The sequence below is a fragment of the Salmo salar genome, chromosome ssa15 (genome assembly GCF_905237065.1).
Source record: "Salmo salar chromosome ssa15, Ssal_v3.1, whole genome shotgun sequence".
Lineage (NCBI taxonomy): Eukaryota > Metazoa > Chordata > Actinopteri > Salmoniformes > Salmonidae > Salmo > Salmo salar.
In genome coordinates, this window is record NC_059456.1 from 40,156,122 (window position 1) to 40,180,893 (window position 24,772).

General features: G+C 39.4%; 1 protein-coding gene across 12 annotated transcripts in view; it reads left to right on the forward strand.

The window, feature by feature from the left end:
* The first annotated feature begins 2,772 nt into the window (after positions 1-2,772).
* Positions 2,773-24,772, forward strand: part of LOC106571415 (adhesion G-protein coupled receptor G6-like) — a 62,255-nt gene continuing 40,255 nt past the window's right edge. For 5 of the 12 annotated variants that reach the window (XM_014144486.2, XM_014144478.2, XM_014144483.2 and 2 more), the window contains exons 1-2: positions 2,773-3,081; positions 7,276-7,364. In XM_014144486.2, coding sequence (XP_013999961.2) covers positions 3,080-3,081; positions 7,276-7,364 — 91 coding nt within the window. In that variant the 5' untranslated portion in view covers positions 2,773-3,079. The remainder of the gene's footprint in view (positions 3,082-7,275; positions 7,365-24,772) is intronic. The other 7 variants (XM_014144480.2, XM_014144487.2, XM_014144490.2 and 4 more) reach the window with 2 other exon arrangements.

Consider the following 24,772-nt stretch of genomic DNA (forward strand, 5'->3'; position numbering starts at 1 on the left):
GACGAAAGGTGTGAACAAAAACGTAGAATATTTATAATGTCACCAGGAAGTCATTTCAAGAGGCATAGAAAGTAAACCTGTAATGAACTACATGACTGCTGACTGACATTTTTGAGTCGTCCATTTCCAAAATACCACATTTACTGTTTAACCCCACTTATGTTTAGTAAATTAATCCGGTTTCTGTGTTCCACTCCATTTGAGTGTCCCAAGCCCTTTACTTATTAAGGAAATAATCAATTAGTCCTCTGGGGTCACGTTTTGTTTTGCTCGACCTGTTCAATGTGATTATCATGCCTAGTTTCTTGATGTCATCGCGCTCATTGTCTTATCTTCATTGCCTGCCTATTGCCTTAAGAGTTATTTTTTTATTTATTTTTATTTCACCTTTATTTAACCAGTTAGGCAAGTTGAGAACAAGTTCTCATTTACAATTGCGACCTGGCCAAGATAAAGCAAGCAGTTTGACACATACAACAACACAGAGTTACACATGGAGTAAAACAAACATACAGTCAATAATATAGTAGAAAAATAAGTCTATGTACAAAGTGAGCAAATGAGGTGAGATAAGGGAGGTAAAGGCAAAAAAGGCCACACTGGAATGGTAGATTTGCAGTGGAAGAAAGTGCAAAGTAAAAATACAACTAATGGGGTGCAAAGGAGCAAAATAAATAAATAAATACAGTAGGGGAAGGGGTAGTTGTTTGGGCTAAATTATAGATGGGCTATGTACAGGTGTAGTAATCTGTGAGCTGCTCTGACAGTTGGTGCTTAAGCTAGTGAGGGAGATAAGTGTTTCCAGTTTTAGAGATTTTTGTAGTTCGTTCAAGTCATTGGCAGCAGAGAACTGTAAGGAGAGGCGGCCGAAGGACGAATTGGCTTTGGAGGTGACCAGAGAGATATACCTGCTGGAGCGCGTGCTACAGGTGGGTGCTGTTATGGTGACCAGCGAGCTGAGATAAGGGGGAACTTTACCTAGCAGGGTCTTGTAGATGACCTGGAGCCAGTGGGATTGGCGACGAGTATGAAGCGAGGGCCAGCCAAAGGGTATTGTGAGCTGTCACCACCAGCATTTTCTGACTCCCTTCCTCCTTGTTGATGGGCATGGTGTTGATGCAAATTAAAATCAGGTGGGTTCCTTGCACATATCTATTCTAGCTGTATGGTTATTGGGGGAGAAAAGTCACTGGTCAGTTGAAATAGGTAATTCTCTCACAGTGACCGTGAACAACAGTACAATTTCATGTCACACATGGCAGTTTGTCGTCTAAGTTCTTGCATTAAATATTGAAAGTATACCCCCTCTTACACACATGATGTAAACACTGTCTTTTCATGAGATCAATACTGGCCCTACTGAGCTCACATATGACAGTACTGTGGGGAACGTCAGCTGGGTTTGATCATCCCTTTCAGTCATGATTCATTGTTATGTACTGGTAGGAGAACAGCCACTTCTTTGGCTTTTGTGAAAGTTTACAGCCTCTCCTCTCCGCCATATAAAACAGCTGTGCTGTCCCAAGCTATACAAGAAACTCACAACTGGAAACCATACTTTAAAATTAGTTTATGACATTTTCATCACCCCATAAAAGAGTCAATGTGGATAAAGTGCTTCCCATTAGTTTCATTCAAATATCTCTCATGCCCATTCATCTTTATTGAACTCCCAACCCAATTAATGAGCTGATAGAACTACAGTGACTTTATTGTAGTTCTATATACAATAGAAGACATGTCATTTTGTCTTTTGGCTATGGATAAACCTCATCTACATAAAAGTGATGGCTGTGGAGACCAAAATGCTGAAAAAGTGGATAAGGCATGCAAATTCAGATATCCAACCCTGTTGAGAGTTATCACAAAAGAAGATTATCTGAACTGACATTCGAAGCAAATGATGGATCAAAAAGCCAACAAATCAAAGTCTGTTTATTGTACAGACTTCAGTCCAAAATGTAACTTGTTTCAGTCTTGTCCTCCCTCATTTCAATTTCACAGTAGTAAAATAAGAATTTGTTCTTAACTGACTTTTTTAAAAAGCAGAAAAGACAGAACACAAAAAAAATGTCATATGACTAATACAGTGGTACAAAAGTACCCATTTGGCATACTTGAGTAAAAGTAAAGATACCTTAATAGAAAATGATTCAGGTAAAAGTGAAAGTCACCCAGTAAAATACTACTTGAGTAAAAGTCTAAAAGTATTTGGTTTTAAATATACTTAAGTATCAAAAGTAAAACTGTAAATAATTTCAAATTCCTTAAGCCAGACGGCACCATTTTCTTGTTTTTGAAAGCTACGGATAGGTAGGGACACACTCCAACACTCAGACATAATTTACACATGAAGCATGTGTGTTTAGTGAGTACCTAGATCAGACTCATGATGATAAGGGATGTTCTCTTGATACAATTTCCCTATCATGCTAAGCATTCAAAATGTAACGAATAATTAAAAAGTACATTATTTTCTTAAGGAATGTAGTGAAGTAAAAGTAAAATTTGTCAAAAATATAAAAGGTAAAGTACAGATACCAAAAAAAACACTACTTAAGTAATACTTTCAAGTATTTTTTACTTAAGAAGTACTTTACACCACTGGACTAATAACTGTACATGTAAATGTAATTTGTCCATTTTCAGTGTGATGGAGAAGCAACGTAGAATTCTATGTGATTTTGAGCACATTTTCTTAAAAATTCTAGGTGATTTTGAGCACATTTTCTTAAATGTTCTTAACCCTCGGGACTTGGTTTGGGGTGGGGCGCCAGAGTGAGAGAGAACGTCCTCCAGCTGTGTGCAAGGACATGCTCCTTGAATGTTAAAACTACTTTGCTGCTGTTTCAAGCATCTTGCGTGACAGGGGAACAGGGTCAACAGTCGATTTGAGGTTTCGACTTTGGGATAAGCGCGTGTTTTGCGTTTATACACTGAATTACGTTTTGAAACGTCGGCGTGGCACGAATTTGAAGAAGTTGCCAAAAGTTTTCAAAAACTGAAAACTCCAGTCGGATCGACAGCGGAGTAGATAATATGATCCTTCAATGAGACCAGCTCCCTCTCCAATAAGAGGATGTAAGTTATAAATGTTGTTGTTATTGTCAGACGCTTTTCTTTTCCATTGTCTTGGAGATAATTGACCTGAGTGTGACCAGAGGATCAATGAATGTCACATTGTTGTCAGCGTATGTGTTTATTTACAACATTAGCCGATTGACTTTGAGAATGGTCCTGCAGTTTATTAATTAATCTTCTATAGCAGTATATCAAGACATGATAAATTATTACATGCTAAATGTATGTATGATATGACACAAGGTAAACTCAACTACTTTTGAGGTAGGCCTAGTGAAAATAGTCTACATTATAGCTGAGGAACGCTAAACTCTCTTATCTCAAATCGAACGGAGTTGAGCGTTCCTCAGCTACCTACTTTACAGAGAACACTTTTTTAAAAGGGATTTTCCCCCTAGCTCAATTATTGAAGACACTACTGAACACTCCATTTCGTGAAATGCTTGTTATTCCATCTCTTTGACTGCTGTGTTGGTGTGGGGTATTTTTTTAGGTATCATTAAGCACTTTTAAACAATATTTTGTGTCTTCATGAAGACTATGCCATGACATGTATTATCTTCTGAAGTGCAGTCTGCATGTGAGAAATTGTTATTGAAAGAGTGGTCTTATTATGTGCTTACTTACTTGTGTTACACAACCTAGAACATTCATCCAAAAGTTGAATGATTGCAGACTAAATTTACAGCTGCCAGTCAGTTCCACCAGGTCCTAAATGTGGAACTTCTGACAGGACAGAACATTTTAGGAGATGTGAGATGAAGTCATAGAGAATCTGTTGAAAGGAAGATGAATAGTCTATACCTGTCCAGGTGGCTGACATCAGACACACCACTAAATTGGGGGATTTAATGATAAATGAAAGATCTGATGGCCCTCATATTCTGAGACCAGCAGCTCAGTGATGACACTATACCATGATAAGGTTGAGAAAGACAGGCCTTTACATATCATCAAGAATGTGTCTGAAGATGGTTCATGACTCCAACCATCTTGACACCTGGATAGTTCTCTACAATGATTAATCAGTCATTATCATTTTTGTACTCCTAGTTTGAATATTGGTAATGGCATATTAATTTACAACTGGCCATTTGTTAGTATGGCATCAATGGGTTTGATGGATATGCAGTACAGTCCATCCATCCTCTCTACCAGATGAATCAAAGTCTTTATGTGGTCTCCAAGGGACACGGAGAACTGACCTCTCAGCTTGTTTTGCGTTCATATTAACATATTTGAGAGAAACAAGTCAACAAAGACCAAATTTTCTCTAATGTCAGAAATTTCATGAATATATGAATATGAATGTATGTAATAAGTGCGCAATTAATTCAGTTTGTTCGCTCAGCCCTAATGCTATAAATGATGTATAAAGATTTAATTAACTTCGTTATGCAAAACAAGTTCTACATTTTGAAATACTGCTGTCTACTACACTGTTTAGGCTACTGGCAAATTAAAAGAAGCAATTGTTAGAAATTGAAAGTTTCAATGTATACTTTTAATCTGTCTGTCTGCATATTTCAAGACAAGGCATATGGGGATGTAGTGACATAGTCAATGGGCTGGACGATTCCCAGACAAATAATGCAGGCACTAGGGATGGGGGTGGGAGCATGTGAGTCTGGGCAGATGAGATGCAGTCATTGTTTGTGCGCGTCTGTAAGTTGTTGTTCGTGTGTGTATGTTTGTATCTGATGTGAAAAGAAATAGGAAAGTTTATTTTTGAAGGTTCCCATCGTCTGTAGAACACAATCATTTCCAATAACCATATTAGTCATCTATTTGAATAATCCAGGAAACAATAGATGGATTTAGAGTTATGAGGAAGTATAGCCTATCTGTGGCTTTTTTGTGTGAAATGTGAATAGAATATATATTCCTGTATTTCCATTATTTATACTGTGTGTGTTTAGCAAGAATAATTACTTTGAGATAAGGTTGTGAGTTATTAGGTCGTGGAGTCGCAAACATGCCAGTTCTTCACTACTGAGTGTTGTTTTCTGAATGACTATAAAATCAGATTTTACTTCCTTATCTCCATGAGGACAATGTAAGCTGGACTCAGGTTTCTCTTGATCTTTGTTTCCTGACAGCCATGATGAACATGATGAGCTAAAATCCTGCTGTTGTCTGAATAAAATATGATCAGTGATCATGGCCTTTGTGTGGGTGGCCTATTCATAGCTCCATATCACTTTTCTCAGTGCTCCTTGTGCTTGCGAGGAAGTTGAAGTTGAATTGCGATACTCATCACCTGGTCTAAGTTGGTGAACTTGGGAGGGCACACGGTGAACAAAACAGAACCGGGATCAGACATGCAGACCTATCATTATTCAATGGATGAAGTTTGGTGAATTGAATTATATTATGAAAAGGTCTGCATGGAGGAGAGGGAGAGGGTCTGGTATTCTTCCATACTCTGACACTGTCACTGTGAAGATTCTCCGAGTCATCAGGTTCTGGCTACCATCTCTTGAGTACAGTGATTGTTTCTCTTGAGGAATCGTTCGATGTGGGATACCTACTACCTTCTAAAAAAATGCAAATTAGAAAGACTGGGAAGCTGTGAAATGTTATTTTGAACCTTCCTCCAGCACCACCCATGGCTCAGGCTCAGGCAACACCTAGAGTAATTGGTATCAATTAGGCCCAGACCAGATGGGGCTATTGTCTAATAAACGTAGTGTTTGCTGAAGTGGAAAAGCCGTCCGTCCAGTTCCCCTCAGTGTAGTGGAAATGAACAGAGGAGGCTGAGGCTCTATTCTCTAAGATGGAGGAGGAGAACAGGGCCTCTTGGCAGACTCTCCATCCAGTCCATATAGTTTGGGCCCACAGCAGCACAACCATATGATTTAACTAATAGTAGCTAACCCAGCTCTGTGAAATGACTTGGGTTTGGAGTATGCTGCAATTTCCTGACTAATAGGTTTGTTTATGTGTGTGGCCTTGAGTTAATTGGGAGACCACAATTACATTTTATACAGAAATGTTAGAACAATTGACTCTTTTGATTGAGAAGCAGATTCAGATGGGGTCATGATCACGTATGAACTCAGAGGGAAATTACACCGAGAAACCAATGACAAGAGGTTGACGAGGTTGATTTTGTAGTATCTGTAATAACCCCACATAGATGCATCTGGACTGCAGAGACCCAGCTATAGAAATGTGTTGATATGAGTGGATTGACTCTGGCTGCTATTTTTGTCTTCTCTATTCCCATCACATTTCATTTTTCATTCCGTATTCTTGCTGTAAACCTGTTTTTATATTTGTACTGCTTGATTGTCCAACTGGGCTCCCTGTGGCTCAGTTGGTAGAGCATGGTGTTTGTAATGGTGTTTGCAATGCCAGGGTTGTGGGTCCGATTCCCACGGGGGGCCAGTACAAAAAAATAAATAATAATAATAATAATAAAAAAATAATGAATGAAATGAATTGAAATGTATGCTTTCACTACTGTAAGTCGCTCTGGATAAGAGCGTCTGCTAAATGACTAAAATGTAAAAATTGTAAGTGATTTATCCAATTCACTTGCGTACAGGTTAGATAAGATTACAGGGAACTTATCCTGACTGACTTCCATGTATCTATGCTGAACTCCTCCCAGACAGAATTGTATATCAGACAATGTGGATTTTTCATATTGTAGACAAGGCTTTTATCCAAGCCTAGTCATGTCATTAATCAAATGATATTCCTGGAATGTAAAGTCTACAGGCGATGGGGTTGTATATATTTTCCCAGTGATCAAAACGACCACATTGGTTATTATGGAGGCATGACTAATCGCGGTAATTGGTATATTTACCTTCATTCTAATTTAGATTTTTATGTTAGATTCAAACAAGGAGCATCTCTTGTAAGTCATTGTATGAACCACACTGATGTAGTCTGTCGGGTACTCGCCACTGGTGCTCTCTAACTCTGGAAGTCATTACAACTGACATGAAAGAATGATTTATCATTATATAACAAAACTGCATTTGCTTCGCTGTGGTCCCTCTTTGTGCTGAAAATATGTTTCCATACCACAAATGCATCATTCAAACTTTTAAAGCGGACCCAAATTGCAGACACATCAGTATGAATAAATATACTGTATTTGTGTGCTTGTGTGTACTGCATGTGTAAGACTGTACTATAAGACGATACCTAGTATGTCTCCATCTTAACTGTGATTGACAGGGAGTCTTACATCCGTGGAGGATGGTGGCGATGGATGTTCCGTAACGTCCTGCCAGTCGCCCTGCTGTGGATGTCCCTGCAAAGACAAGGTACACAGTCTGATTTAACTATTGGCATCGATTGTGTTTTCTTATGTTTAGAACAGTATGAATCATGAAATAAAAAAAGACAAATGGATATTAATTGATCGTTTCACTTTTATACTGTATGCCATTGCTTTCTCTCAACATTGCCCTTCTTTCGTTCTCTTTCATTCATGTCTTTTTTTCTGTTTCATTGATTGTGCTTGTTGCAACCTCTGCTTTCTCATGTCTGTGTTTCAGTTAACACTAGCACTTGTTGATTTACATATGCACATTCAGAATGATTGAACACCTGAAAGCGATTGTTGTCCTAAGTACAATAGTTTGATATCAAAGTAGACCTACTTGATCAGTCTTTGGCAAGTGGAACTACTCTCTGGTCAGAAATATTGGTGATACCATTTTATAATCTGTGATTTTGATGGTAGATATAATGAAGAACAAGACCGTCTCGATAGCTGAACAAGTGATGGCTTACAGTCCATCAGAAATATATGTAGCAGTCAATACCAGTGATGGATAAATGCAGTCAGTATGCAGAACTGGATAGAATCACGATGACAAGCCATGTTCTATTTACCACCACCAGGTAATCACAAGAGGGGATTTCAAATGTGTTTCATTACACCAACAGACTCTGAAACAGGGTCAATGTTTCCCAAATTGCATCAAGCAAATCACTTTTTACTGACTTTGCTTTAGTGAGTGCATTTCCATTTTTCGTTGTGTGCCATTTTTGACAAACACATTAAACAAGCACACGGAACCAAAAAACTCCCCATTTTTATAATGTCGCCCAAGGGTGCCGTTGGACATTCTGCTAAGAGAGTTTTTAGTCTCACCATGTGTTGTATGTACTGGGCTAATGTGTTTACCACACGAACTAGCCCCCTTGAAGCCAGGAAAAGGCCTCTACTCTGGTCCATTTCATACTTCATAAAGCTCACACCATTTCTCTCACCTAGGAGTTATAACATTGCACGTTTTGTGCATGTTGTATGCGTAACTTTATGTTGTAGTAAGCCTGACTGACTGACTGTTCTATTTTATGCTGTATTGTAACTGATGTATGTTATGTTAGTTTATTTAGAAAGGATAGTCTTTTTTTCTGTTTGTGACATGCCATAGCTGGCTGTGTTGGTTGGTATTGGCAGGCAGACCTGAAGCAGAAACACTTATAGTTCTGGCTGGTGTTCAGATAAGGCTTGGATCATAGGAGATTCAGTGCTGGGAAAGAGGGCATTTTTAAAGTATATTTAGTGCCAGAGAGAGAATCAACAGAGTAATCTCACACTCTCATAAAATGATTCTCATAAAATGCTGCCCCCTTTTTGACAATTAACAATAGAGCTTCTTATCACAAGAAAGAGGGCAGGTATGATTATGAATCACTGATTAGAAGATTGAGATTGCAGGAGTGTCAATACAGGACATTAGAAAGGGAATCCTCTTGACTGAGACATGTCAACATCTTCTGATTAAATCCACTTGGGTATGTGGCACCACAGAGCAGAAAACTCCCATTTTTGTTGTGTTTTAATTGTGATAGGACGCTTCTTCCAACCACAAATGAACAGAACGTCAATCTTGCCCCCATCAATTTTCATTCCACAAAAATATAATATAGGGGCTTAGATTGACATTCTGTTCATTTGCGGTTGGAAGAAGCGTCCTATCACAATAAAAACACAACAGAAATGATAGTTTTCTGCTCTGTGGTGCCACAGATTCCCCTTCTAATGTCCTTTATTGACACTCCTGCAATCTCAATCTTCTACTCAGTAATTCATAATCATACCTATTATGATCTAGTGTTACGCAGGGAGCAGCTTTGACACTGTCATAACATGTGTAGTTGGGTTCCTAGTGATGAGCCACGGTCTCAGCAGACCTTTGGAAATAAATAAAAATACCTTGGCAGAGCTGTTCCGTGCTCCGCCATGTTCCAGCAGCATAACTAGGGCTGCTACAATGACTGTATTACCAACACACTGGCGGTCACGAGTCATGACGGCAGTCAAATTCAGCGTGACCATTTAGCCACAGTAATTAGGCTTCTCCAAGCTCTGATGCTGCTGATGGTCATTAGTAGCCTACCAAACTTGCTAATTGCCTGGTACTCAGCACTCTATTGTCCCTCTACTCACTCTGACATCAATGCAAATGTATCGAAAATCGAATCAAACACTTCATGAGAGACCATGAGCTCATGTTGCGCAACATTTCTATAGTCTATGCAATTGCATGAGAAAACAGAGTGATGGCCTCTATTAAAAAGAGGAGGATCCCATCAGCTTTCAATAGGTTAGGCCTACTAATATTTATTTATCAACTTTCCTAATATTAAACACATTGCTTTGCTTTGCAACAGGACTATAGCCTACCTGGCTGGCATGAAAATGAACCACAGAAAAAGCGTCCTCCATTTGCTATTTAAGTGCATAAATTACATGTATTTTCAAGACAGGTGCATGATAATGGTCCATTCTAAATCAAAACAAATGTCACACATATTATTTAGTACTGTATACGTAAAGACAAGATTAAATCAAGGATAGTCTGATGGGGGACAATATTAGCCTATCGCTTGTGAATTATATATTATCACTTGTGAATGGTGCCCAGCTTAAGGCAAGAACCAGCGCATGCCTTTTTTTGTCACTTTTTCAAATCACATTCCCACATCTCATCTAGCCCATAGGCCTATATATTTTGATAAGGTTTGTATCACAACTAAAGTGGCCAAATAACTTAACTTCTTGGGGCTATATGGGACGCTAGCGTGCCACCCGTGGTGCACCCTATCAACAGCAGGTGCATTTCAAGAGCGGCAAATTTGAAACCAAATAAATGTCAAAATTCACATTTTTCAAACATACAACTATCTTACACCCTTTGAAAGATAAACATCTCCTTAATCTAACCACGTTGTCCGATTTCAAAAAGGTTTTACGGCGAAAGCATAAAGTTAGATTATGTTAGGAGAGTACATTGACAATAGCTGTGTGTAATGTTTTGTCAATTCAAAGACAGGCGTCACCAAAACCATAAAACCAGCTAAAATGATGCACTAACCTTTTACAATCTCCATCAGATGACACTCCTAGGACATTATGTTAGACAATGCATGCATTTTTAGTTCTATCAAGTTCATATTTATATCCAAAAACAGCGTTTTACTATGGCATTGATGTTGAGGAAATCGTTTCCCTCCAATAACCGGCAGTCAAGTCAGCACCACAAATTAAATAATTAAAATTAGAAAACATTGGTAAAATATTATATTGTCATTTAAAGAATTATAGATTTACATCTCTTGAACGCAATCAACTTGCCAGATTTAAAAATAACCTTACTGGGAAATCACACTTTGCAATAATCTGAGCACTGCGCCCAGAAAAATATGCTTTGCTATACAGACAAACGGCCATGTTGGAGAGATTTAAAATCGAAAATACTATGTAAATAATCCATTACCTTTGATTCTCTTCATCAGATGTCACTTCCAGGAATCCCAGGTCCATAACGAATGTAGTTTTGTTCAAAAAAGCTCATCATTTATATCCAAAAAGCTCCGTGTTGTTAGCACATGATCTAAGCCAGCCGGACTTCTCGTCATGAACGAGGGGAAAAAATATATTTACGTTCGTTCAAACATGTCAAACGTTGTATAGCATAAATCATTAGTGCCTTTTTTAACCAGAACATGAATAATATTCAAGGTGGACGAATGCATTCTCTTTTATAACGTATTGGAACGAGGGTACCCAACATGAACTCGCGCCAGAGTCTAATCGGCCATCACCGTTCCATGGCTCTTGTTCGGTCAGATCTCACAGTAAAAGACTCAAAACACTTTGTAAAGGCTGGTGACATCTAGTGGAAGCAATAGGAAGTGCCAAAACATTAATCAACCCCTGTGTGTTTCAATGGCATAGGCTTAAAGGTAATTCAACACATCAGGTATCCACTTCCTGTCAGAAAATGTCTCAGGGTTTTGCCTGCCAAATGAGTTCTGTTATACTCACAGACACCATTCAAACAGTTTTAGAAACTTTAGGGTGTTTTCTATCCATATATAATAAGTATATGCATATTCTAGTTACTGGGTAGGATTAGTAACCAGATTAAATCGGGTACGGTTTTTTATCCAGCCGTGAAAATACTGCCCCCTAGCCCCAACAGGTTAAAATGAAGCACATGAATCTGCTTTACAATGGGTGTAGAGCCTAACTGGCATACATACGCAGCGAGTGAGTTTCAAGTTTGGGGAAGATCATTTTCACCATAAAAATGCATTTGCCGTCACTTTTGAGAATTGTGTTTCCCTGCTAATGGAACATTCACACGTATAGCCTACTGCCGTGTGCGCATTTCTGCGCTTATGTGAAGAAATAGCCAAATAGTTTATCAACATTTTAAGCAAAGAGTTCTGATCTGTTGTGTCAGGCTCATTGCTCAATTTTCATGCTAGTGGTTGTATTCATTTGGGATCTATCGCGTCCCACAACTGTCCAAGACTATGATTGGAATATTTATTTCTCACACAGAATAGAATAGGTCAACTTTTGTACTATGGGGGATAGTAGATTGACATAGGCTAGTGCTTTTGCTGTTAGTTAGGCCTACTCATCTTGTTGGCTGACGGAGAGTAAATGTTGACAGTTATTCCAATATCTTCAATATGCGCCACGGACTTGGATAAGGATGCATGCAGTTGCATCCCAGATGTGTCTGTCTTCACTTAGCCTGTGAAAAAGACCTGATCACTTGATGGAGAGCTATGTGAGTGAGAGGTGCTTCGGCATGCAGCCAGGAGAAGGTAATTATAATTGTTATATTCAGCCCAAGGGCACAACGGCCACTGGCCGCAAAAGGCATGGATTCTTTATGGGGCATTACGGCCACACAAAGGGGATGCAGTCGGGAAATTGGAGGCATTATCAATTGCTTGTCAAATTGTGAATGAGAGACTGATGAAGTGTGTACAGCCTGCGCAAAAAAACAAAGCAGAGCTCATGCCATTCATGCAGCTGTTTTCAAATCATCATTAAAGTCGAATCATGCAGCCTTAGAATGTATTAAAAATCAAAACATATAGCCCAACGTTTGTAGAACAACAAAAGTTACATAACTCTAAATTAAGCATATAGTAGTATCTGTTTCTTTGTTAACCGCTCAACACAGAATAGCCACATGTGCACACTCCCTCAAATCGTTTGTAGAAAATATCCTTTCTATTTTATTAAGCTATGTTCAATTGTATTATTCATACTATAAAACAATGCCACGGAATTCTAAGCGAGTCTTGTCTGCTAAATGAACTAGTGTAGCCCACAGCCATATGGCATAGTTAAATCATGGCCTAACATAAGGACAACTCAGAGTATGCTAATCTGTCATCTGAAATAGACTACATTTTCTTCATATCATGTTTCTTTAAAAATGTTTAAAATAAATAATGGATTTATTGTGATGGTGTAGGCTATATTACATGGATTTATTCGACTTTTTAAAATGTAGATGTTCTTAAGGTCTACATCAGTGGTTTGTAGGCTATGCGTGGAAGCCAGGAGATGCTCAATGTGTTTATGTTAATTAAGAGTCTATTACTGTGAGACCAGCAGTTATTTGCTTGACAATCACCAGCTGACAACATTTTATGACCGCCATAGCCCTAAGCAAAACTCCTGTCTGTTAAAAGATGGGGTCATATGCGATTAAACTGCATGGGTCATCACAAGCCCCCCAACCCCCCTCCCTTGCCTTCCCTCCTCTCCCCTCCTAAGGTATAGCACTTAATTAGCCCTCATGAAAACAGGGGTGAGGCAGATACCAGCTGAGATACAGCTAGCTGGTGAGCTACCAAGAGACAAGGAGGGGGCTGCTTGAAAGCAGTAGAGTAATCTGGAGGATTAAACCTTCTCAGAGGTCCTCTATCTGAAATAATCTATTTTTAGGCCGCACGCATAATACTTGAAAGTAATACTTTCAAGTATTTTTCAGTTATTGTTTAAACCCCTTTCTTCCCCTCTTTTGTATCTGGCATTCCATCCCCTGGCACCATCCCACTGCAGCCTGCCCTGCCGCCTCTCAAAGGAGCTTTCTGATCAAATCCTGTTTTTAAGGCACTCTCTTCACTGGCACACTTCACATTTTCAGTCATGCTACAGTAACAACAATGTGCGAATTTCATTACAAGTCGGCGTCTTGAGGTTTATACAGCAACAATGGGGTTTTGTGTTCTTATGTTAATGTGTCCTTCAAAACTTTTAATCACAGAAATATACAGTTTTCCATCTCTTTGACAGTTAAATGTATACACATGTTGCTCTTTTTCAACACTGTACTGTACACAGTCACTTTTTGTAACCCACAATTATTGAACACATTGCCAGTCAGATGGAAAATTCTTTGAACATTTTTAAACAAAAGATGTATTTTTATTTAACATGATATAACTTCCTAGGAGTTGCTGAAGCCAGTTATTCAACATGTACTCTCACATGTAATTGGCAGAAATCAGTTACAGTGATTATGTGTATTAACTTAAAAATGATATACTTCGGTGTGGGTCTAAGTGTGTATGCGTGCGTGCAGCCGTACCAATGATGTACAGTGAGCTCCAAATGTATTGTGACAGTGAAATAACATGATTAAGGATAATCCTGAATGAATTGTGAATAATGTTGAGTGAGAAAATTACAGAGGCATGTCATACCCTCCCCCTACCCCCAACATTTTTTAAATAAAAATCCCCCTCTTATTGTAATGTTGAGAGGTTAGCATGTCTTGGGGGTATGATTATTAAAAATTCATTCAGGACTATCTGTAAAAATGGTAGCATCCACATTAATGGTAGCATCCACGTTAGCTCCTGAGTGGTGCAGTGGTCTAAGGCACTGCATTTCAGTGCAAGAGGTGCCACTACAGTCCCTGGTTCAAATCCAGTCCGTATCACATTCGGCCGTGATTGGGAGTCCATAGGGCAGCGCACAATTGGCCCATCCGGGTTTGGCCTTGGTAGGCGGTCATTGTAAATAAGATTTTGTTCTTAACTGCCTTGCCTAGTTAAATAAAGGTCAAATAAAATAATAATTTAGAAGTGTTTAGAAACGTATTATATTGTTATTTACAATAAAAGTGACACATTTTTTACGATTCTTTTCTATTGGGCACAAAATAATCTGAAACAGAAAATAATCTGAAACACAACCAAACAAACAGCAAATGCATCCAACAAGTTTGTAGTCACAAGCAGTGTTCCCTCTTAACTGCTAAAATGTGCGCGTGCTCAGCCTAGACTGCAGCGCAGAAGAAATGCCAGGCTGTGCAGAGACGCAAGAGATTGAACTTCACCGAGTTCGCCCCATTAGTTTTCACTATATAGATCATTGTTTTTTTCTGTGATTGAATCAACATTATATCAGCCCCTTTTCAATGCAACAAACCAAAAACAAATCCAAGCTTTGCAAGATTGAGTCTGTGATTTTGTTGTAGGAAGAGCCAGAGAGCAACGGAGTAGAATTGTATTTGTGGGGGTAGCCCACGAGCGGTCAGATCAGAGCGCAGAGCCACGCTTGTACTCATTTCTTGATATTCTTTGCTAGTTATAGTTAGCGACTTATTAGCCCAGTTATAGATACGTAGAGTTCAGCAATGGGGAGTGCTTCCTCATGCTTCCTGCAAGAGCACAAATCCTGTATGCTACATTTCACGCTGTCTTTTAAAACCCAATCAGTTAAAAAGAATATACACTGCTCAAAAAAATTAAGGGAACACTAAAATAACACATCCTAGATCTGAATGAATGAAATAATCTTATTAAATACTTTTTTCTTTACATAGTTGAATGTGCTGACAACAAAATCACACAAAAATAATCAATGGAAATCCAATTTATCAACCCATGGAGGTCTGGATTTGGAGTCACACTCAAAATTAAAGTGGAAAACCACACTACAGGCTGATCCAACTTTGGTGTAATGTCCTTAAAACAAGTCAAAATGAGGCTCAGTAGTGTGTGTGGCCTCCACGTGCCTGTATGACCTCCCTACAACGCCTGGGCATGCTCCTGATGAGGTGGCGGATGGTCTCCTGAGGGATCTCCTCCCAGACCTGGACTAAAGCATCTGCCAACTCCTGGACAGTCTGTGGTGCAACGTGGCGTTGGTGGATGGAGCGAGACATGATGTCCCAGATGTGCTCAATTGGATTCAGGTCTGGGGAACGGGCCAGTCCATAGCATCAATGCCTTCCTCTTGCAGGAACTGCTGACTCACTACAGCCACATGAGGTCTAGCATTGTCTTGCATTAGGAGGAACCCAGGGCCAACCGCACCAGCATATGGTCTCACAAGGGGTCTGAGGATCTCATCTCGGTACCTAATGGCAGTCAGGCTACCTCTGGCGAGCACATGGAGGGCTGTGCGGCCCCCCAAAGAAATGCCACCCCACATCATGACTGACCCACCGCCAAACCGGTCATGCTGGAGGATGTTGCAGGCAGCAGAACGTTCTCCACGGCGTCTCCAGACTGTCACGTCTGTCACATGTGCTCAGTGTGAACCTGCTTTCATCTGTGAAGAGCACAGGGCGCCAGTGGCGAATTTGCCAATGTTGGTGTTCTCTGGCAAATGCCAAATGTCCTGCACGGTGTTGGGCTGTAAGCACAACCCCCACCTGTGGACGTCGGGCCCTCATACCACCCTCATGGAGTCTGTTTCTGACCGTTTGAGCAGACACATGCACATTTGTGGCCTGCTGGAGGTCATTTTGCAGGGCTCTGGCAGTGCTCCTCCTGCTCCTCCTTGCACAAAGGCGGAGGTAGCGGTCCTGCTGCTGGGTTGTTGCCCTCCTACGGCCTCCTCCACGTCTCCTGATGTACTGGCCTGTCTCCAGGTAGCGCCTCCATGCTCTGGACACTACGCTGACAAACACAGCAAACCTTCTTGCCACAGCTCGCATTGATGTGCCATCCTGGATGAGCTGCACTACCTGAGTCACTTGTGTGGATTGTAGACTCCGTCTCATGTTACCACTAGAGTGAAAGCACCGCCAGCATTCAAAAGTGACCAAAACATCAGCCAGGAAGCATAGGAACTGAGAAGTGGTCTGTGGTTACCACCTGCAGAACCACTCCTTTATTGGGGGTGTCTTGCTAATTGCCTATAATTTCCACCTGTTGTCTATTCCATTTGCACAACAGCATGTGAAATTTATTGTCAATCAGTGTTGCTTCCTAAGTGGACAGTTTGATTTCACAGAAGTGTGATTGACTTGGAGTTACATTGTGTTGTTTAAGTGTTCCCTTTATTTTTTTGAGCAGTATATCTTAATTAAAGGAGCAGTGTTGTATTTTGAGACAGGTTTGAACATGCAAATAAGCCAATAGGCAGAGAGTTCGGCATACATTGTCGAATTCTCTGCAGTGGTGGAATAAGTACCCAATTGTCATACTTGAGTAAAAGTAAAGATACCTTAAAACCTCTATGGGCTAAAACCTCTATGGCTACTCAACAGCCAGTGGAATCCCGTGGCGCGATATTCAAATACCTTAGAAATGCTATTACTTCAATTTCTCAAACATATGACTATTTTACACCATTTTAAAGACAAGACTCTCATTAATCTAACCACACTGTCCGATTTCAAAAAGGCTTTACAACGAAAGCAAAACATTAGATTATGTCAGCAGAGTACCCAGCCAGAAATAATCAGACACCCATTTTTCAAGCTAGCATATAATGTCACAAAAACCAAAACCACAGCTAAATGCAGCACTAACCTTTGATGATCTTCATCAGATGACACTCCTAGGACATTATGTTATACAATACATGCATGTTTTGTTCAATCAAGTTCATATTTATATCACAAACCAGCTTTTTACATTAGCATGTGACTAGCATGTGACTAGCATTCCCACCGAACACTTCCTGTGAATTTACTAAATTACTCACGATAAACGTTCACAAAAAACATACATTATTTTAAGAAATATAGATACAGAACTCCTTTATGCAATCGCTATGTCCGATTTTAAAATAGCTTTTCGGTGAAAGCATATTTTGCAATATTCTGAGTAGATAGCCCGGCCATCATAGGCTAGCTATTTTGACACCCACCAAGTGTGGTACTCACCAAACTCAGATATACTATAAGAAAAATTGGATTACCTTTGCTGTTCTTCGTCAGAATGCACTCCCAGGACGTCTACTTCAATAACAAATGTTGGTTTGGTTCCAAATAATCCATAGTTATATCCAAATAGCGGCGTTTTGTTCGTGCGTTCAAGACACTATCCGAAGGGTAAAGAAGGGTGACTCGCCCGGCGCGTTTCGTGACAAAAAAATTCAAAATATTCCATTACCGTACTTCGAAGCATGTCAAACGCTGTTTAAAATCAATTTTTATGCGATTTTTCTCGTAAAAAAGCGATAATATTCCGACCGGGAAACCCTGTTTTCGTTCAAAGACAGAAAATGTAAACATGGTGGAGGCTCGTGCACGAGCGCCCCAGTCTCATTGTTCTCAGATCGACCACTATCCAAATGCGCTACTGTTTTTCAGCAAAGTCATCATTCAAGTTTCTGGTGCCTTCTGAGAGCCTATGGGAGCGTTAGAAAATGTCACGTTATGCCAGAGATCCCCTGTTTTGGATAGAGATGATCAAGAAGGCCAAGAAATAGTCAGAGAGAGCGCTTCCTGTTTGGAATCTTCTCAGGTTTTGGCCTGCCAAATGAGTTCTGTTATACTCACAGACACCATTCAAACAGTTTTAGAAACTTTAGGGTGTTTTCTATCCAAATCAAACAATTATATGCATATTCTAGTTACTGGGCAGGAGTAGTAACCAGATTAAATCGGGTATGTTTTTTATCCGGCCGTGCAAATACTGCCCCCTATCCCCAACAGGTTAATAGAAAATGACTCAAGTAAAAGTGAAAGTCACCCAGTAAAAACCTATTTGAGTAAAAGTTTTAAAGTATTAGATTTTAAATGTAGTTAAGTATCAAAAGTAAATGTAATTTCAAAAATATACTTAAATATCAAAAGTACAAGTAAATGTATAAGTAATTTCTAATTTCTTATATTAAGCAAACCAGATGGCACCATTTTCTTGTTTTTTATTTTATTTACAGATAGCCAGGGGCATGCTCCAACAAATCAGAGGCAGTAGGGATGACCAGGGATATTCTCTTGATAAGTGTGTGAATTAGACCATTTTTCTTTCCTGCTAAGCATTCAAAATGTAATGACTATTTTCGGGTGTCATGGGAAAAGTATGGACTAAAAAGTACACTATTTTCTTTAGGAATGTAATGAAGTAAAAGTTGTAAAAAATATAAATAGTAAAGTACAGATACTCAAAAAAAAACTACATAAGTAATACTTTCAAGTATTTTTACTTAAGTACTTTACACCACTGATCCTCTGTATGGTAATAATAATTAATTATATTTTGCAAAGTGGTTTCTTGCATCATACAACACAATACAATGCAATTTACAGTCACCTATTTGGCCCATGGTATTACAGACCTCATACAAAAACATTAATGTCTAGCCCATAATCATGTAAAAACATTTTTAAAAGTCTCATTCAATGTAGTCCTTCATTGAACACGACATATAGGCTAATGTAGGCTATATCTTAAAAATCAAAAGCTATTTCCATGTGAAAATGTTGGGATTTGCTCCATTGGTTTTGTTGGTAGGCCTACATTATGCTATAGCCACAATAGCCTATTGGCTGCTGTCTAAAACTGTAAGTGTACAGCCTCAGTGTTAACTGTAAACGCGTGCTGGAAGTTGCACAGAATTCTCACAACGTTCAAGTTTCCACTCACAAGACCTAAAATTTGCTCAGTGCCCCCAAAAGGTTGAGGGAACATTGGTCACAAGCTTGATGTAATCATTACGTGCTAGGAATTTGCTTCCTACTGCTTCTTACAAGAGCACAAATCGTGTCCCAATACTTTTGGTCCCCTAAAATGGGGGGACTATGTACAAAAAGTGCTGTAATTTCTAAACGGTTCACCTGATATGCATGAAAATACCCTCAAATTAAAGCTGTCAGTCTGCACTTTAACCTCACAGTCATTGTATAATTTCAAAGTGCTGGAGTACAGAGCGAAAACCACAAAATATGTGTCTCTGTCCAAATGCTTTTGGAGCTCACTGTAAAGTATATAAACCCGTGTGTGTGTGTGTGTGTGTGTGTGTGTGTGTGTCCATGTGTCCTCTGGGCCATGTGAGTGCAGGGTGGTTCAGTACACAGGGGGCTGGTCAGGCCCATGGCAGCGGTCAGGGCTTAGTGGGTCTCAGAGGGATGTGAACAGGGACATACAAACTGAGTAAACATCATTTGGCATGTTGTTTTTCCTCTTGCGCACCACACACACCACACCAGTGGCTGACAGCATCACACACACACACACACACACACACACACACACACGTCTGTAAAACTGCAGGGTATTCCAGTAGCATGATTCCGTCCAATAGTGATTTCACTCTCCTTTGCAAAACAGACTCAGTCCAGTTGTCAAACGTTGATCCCATTACTTGTTTATTTAAATCCTGACCATGAAGGGAGTTTGTTCATGCTGTTGTTTTTTCTCTGGACCCTGCCAAATATTATATGAAATTGCCACCATTTTGTTGGGAGGGTTTCTAGTTGACTCCACTAAATGGTAACCACAGCAGCACAACCACAGTTCTGTTGGTATGCAAATGCTGAGGCATCACCCTTGTTGTTGTCTAATGTATCTCAATGTTGTGGAAGTGAAACGACGATGGACTGACTGTCTGGACATCCAGTCACACTCTCCAACATGTGTTCACATTTTCAATACCATGATTTATGTGTCTGTTTTGCATTAGCTCTGTTAATTCCTTATAATTCATGTTCAGGGTCTATTCTCATAACATGGAAAAACGGAAAAAAAACATTTTCAAAGCAGAGTGGATCAAGGTAAAGTATTTTACGGAAAACCACTGTGTTAGAACTCCTTACTAGTCACAGAATCAGGAAAGATTCAGACTTTCCAACGTGCTAAGTAGTACATTTAGGAACAAAGGGTAATAAAACAAATGACCTTTATTCTTTGCAGTCGTGCTCATTCCAAGACCATCCAAAATCAGTATTTTGATGTTTACACACATTTATTTTCTAATTCAGTCGTATTTTAATCTTATTCAAGTGCTAGCATGACATGCAGGAAAAAAATCAAACTAATGCTGCATGTCAAATGTATTATTAAAGTGGGATGATTATCATTGGCCGGGCTCCTATTACATAGAAATGTATGGATACAAACTTTTTTTAAATGTATTTAGATACTGACAAGTCCAATTGCTTTGTGCAATTGGAACCACAGTGAATACCAATGCCTGCATTCTGAGAGTACATTTGCTAGGATACATCATTGATTATTGTTGGATTAAATGCTTGTGGGAGTTAAGACAGACATTTACATTCAAATGTGTTTTTGTTTGGTTTACCAAAGAGATAATGGAATTAATACTTGTCATGTCAATGATGTTCCCTTAACAATTACCTGCAGACACTGAGCACACTTTTGTTATGGCAAGTAATAAAAAATACAGCTCTGCCACCAATGATGCTTAAAAACTCAGTTGTTTCTCCTTCGATCAATCTACAAACCCGACCACAACTCCTGAGCTCACAAGTGCGCACCATTGTAACCTTAATAACTTTTTGACATGTCTCCTATCAATGGTTATCATGGTCATCATTTGCGTTGGTGTTACTTCCTCACCAGTGTTTGCTCAGAGCCTCTCACCGTTCCTTTTGTCTCAGTTTTTCTCATTGTAAAACCATACATATGTAGGATCTTAATTTGATCACCCTGTGGCAGGATAACTTTACTGCAACGCAGAACATTTAAAACGTGTAGTGTATATGAGATTTAATAAGGCTTCTAAAGTTTGTGATATCCACTTAGAAATTTCAAACTTGATTTTCACTTACGGAAAATGTATCAACCGTTACAAAAATGTCCATTAATTATAACCCACATAATAATTCAAATTTCCTCTTGTTGCAGGATTATTTTCCTGCTGTAGGAGACTGGTTCAGATTAAGATTCTACATCTGTATCACAACACCCAACGTCCTCCCTCGTATTTCTCTCTGTTTGCACATAGATGGTAAATCACTAGTGATTCTGACTGGTTAAAAGAAGATACCCAGTCACTTTATTACACCACGTACCTTATATTTGACCACTTGTTGACCTGGGGTGTAGAAATGTTCTCTGTGTCTTTTATGGGACTGGGCTATGGCCCTGATAAATCCTAGAGGCAAATGAGAGGGGCTGTCGCTCACTCTGCGTTTCATCCTCCATTCAGACACTCCTAATGAAACCAGCGCACAGCATCAGTATGTCTAGGCCATTAATTGGACTGTTTGGTAATCCCTTACATCAATATGAGTATAATAGCTTTCACTTGGAGTACTATAATTGTATCAATCTATGTTTATTTTGAATAGAAGTGTGGCTGTTACTTTTTGATGGCTTTTAAAAAAAGACAAGTGGATAATGTGTACAGTTAGCTTCATATTTAGATGACAGGTGATGTGGCATGTGATTGAGTGCAGCCTGAATAGTACACTATTCAGTGTACTGGTGGGATGTTTGCAGTGGTGTAAAAAGTACCCAATTATCATACTCTAGTAAAAGTAAAGATATCTTAATACAAAATGACTCAAGTAAAAGTGAAAGTCAGCCAGTAAAATACTACTTAAGTAGAAGTCTAAAAGTATTTGGTTTTAAATATACTAAAGTATCAAAAGTAAAAGTATAAATCATTTCAAATTCCTTATATTAAACACATTTACCGATAGCCAGGGGCACACTCCAACACTCAGACATCATTTACAAACGAAACATGTGTATTTAGTGAGTCCACCAGATCAGACGCAGTAGGGATGACCAGGGTTGTTCTCTTGTTAAGTGTGTGAATTGGACCATTTTCCTGTCCTGCTAAGTATTGAAAATATTATGAGTACTTTTGGGTTTTAGGGAAAATGTATAGAGTTAAAAAGTACATCATTTTCTTTAGGAATGTAGTGAAGTAAAAGTAAAAGTTGTCAAAAATATAAATAGTGAAGTACAGATACCCCCCAAAAACTGCTTAAGTAGTACTTAAAGTATTTTTTACTTAAGTACTTTACACCACTTGATGTTTGGATAGTTGACCTTTAAATTGTACACTGGCTCTTTATAAACGTTCACGTTTGTGATGAGGACATGCAACAGATCAGTCATTCATACAATGCTATGATCATTGTTCTCCTGAAGAAGATATCGCTTTTCCTGTCTTTCTGTTCCCCCAAATATTTGGATATACTTGTAAAGTTACCAAGTTATTAGCTAACTAGCCAATGAGGTAACATGACAGAACAAGGTGTAAACAAATGGTTAACGACGTGTGAGTAGTTTTAGAACGGCACATGACATGGTTTATAAAGTAAATGCAGTCCTGGCTATCCGCTAGAGGAATATAAAATGTTGCCCCGGTATTATTGGTCAGATCTGTTGACCTGGTATGGTTAGAAGCAAACCATTTTCATTGTTATAATGGTGCAATCTTGACGCTATCGAATCTGCACTCTTTTTTTCTTTAGGGCACAAGGAAACAAATGTACAGCGAAGCCTTATCATTACAACAATAATTATCTGAAAACTCTTGGTCGCACAGCAAAATATTTCATTGCATATACTACCAAATTGGTCGCACTTTAGAGCCCTGAATATGTATGATAATGCTTGAGACTCATGTTGCTGGCAGTAATAGTTTTTTCTTTGACTGGGCCATTCACTTTTTCAAAAAAAAAATTATATTACAGCCTTATTCTAAAATTGATTCAATTCATTTATTTCCTCATCTATCTACATACAATACCCCATAATGACAAAGCGAAAACAGGTTTTTAGAAATGTTTCCAAATGTATAAAAAAAATAAAAAACAGAAAGGCCTTATTTACATAAGTATTCAGACTTTGCTATGAGACTTGAAATTGAGCTCAGGTGCATCCTGTTTCCATTGATCATCCTTGAGCTGTTTCTACAACTTCTTTGGAGTCCAACTGTGGTAAATTCAATTGATTGGACATGACTTGTCTAATAGAAAGGCACATACCTGTCTATATAAGGCCCACAGTTGACAGTGCATGTCAGAGCAGAAACCAAGCCATGAGGTCATAGAAATAGTCCATAGAGCTCAGAGACAGGATTGTGTCAAAGCACATCTGGGGAAGGGTAACAAAACATTTCTGCAGCATTGAAGGTCCCCAAGAACAAGGTGGAAGAAGTTTGGAACCACCAAGACTCTTCCTAGAGCTGGCCACCCGGCCAAACTGAGCAATCGGGGGAGAAGGGCCTTGGTCAGGGAGGTGACCAAGAACCCGATAGTCACTCTGACAGAGCTCCAGAGTTCCTCTGGAGATGGGAGAACCTTCCTGAAGGACAACCATCTCTGCAGCACTCCACCAATCAGACCTTAATGGTAGAGTGGCCAGACGGTAGCCACTCCTCAGTAAAAGGCTCATGACAGCCCGCTTGGAGTTTGCCAAAAGGCACCAAAAGAACTCTCAGACCATGAGAAACAAGATTCTCTGGTCTGATGAAACCAATATTGAACTCTTTGGCCTAAATGCCAAGCGTCACGTCTGGAGGAAACCAGGTACCGCTCATCACCTGGCCAATACATCTCTACGGTGAAGCATGGTGGTGGCAGCATCATGCTGTGTGGTTGTTTTTCAGTGGCAGGGACTGGGAGACTAGTCAGGCTCGAGGGAAAGATGAGAGTAGCAAAGTACAGAGAGATCCTTGATGTAAACCTGCTCTAGAGCGCTCAGGACGTCAGACTGGGGTGAAGGTTCACCTTCCAACAGGACAAGACCTTAAGCACACAGTCAAGACAATGCAAGAGTGGCTTCGGGACAAGTCTCTGAATGTCCTTGAGTGGCCCAGCCAGAACTCGGAGGTGAACCCGATCTAACATTTCTGGAGAGACCTGAAAATAGCTGTGCAGCGACGCTCCCCATCAAACTGACAGAGCTTGAGAGGACCTGCAGAGAAGAATGGGAGAAACTCCCCAAATGCAGGTGTGCCAAGCTTGTAGCGTCATACCCAAGAAGACTCGAGGCTGTAATCGCTGCCAAAGGTGCTTCAACAAAGTACTGAGTAAAGGGTCTGAATACTTATGTAAATGTTATAAATTATTTTATTTTTTATTTTTGGGCCAAAAAAATGGAAAAACCTGTTTTTGCTTTGTCATTATGGGGTATTGTGTGTAGCTTGATGAGGGGGAAAAAAACGATTTAATCCTTTTTAGAATAAGGCTGTAACGTAACAAAATGTGGAAAAAGTCAAGGGGTC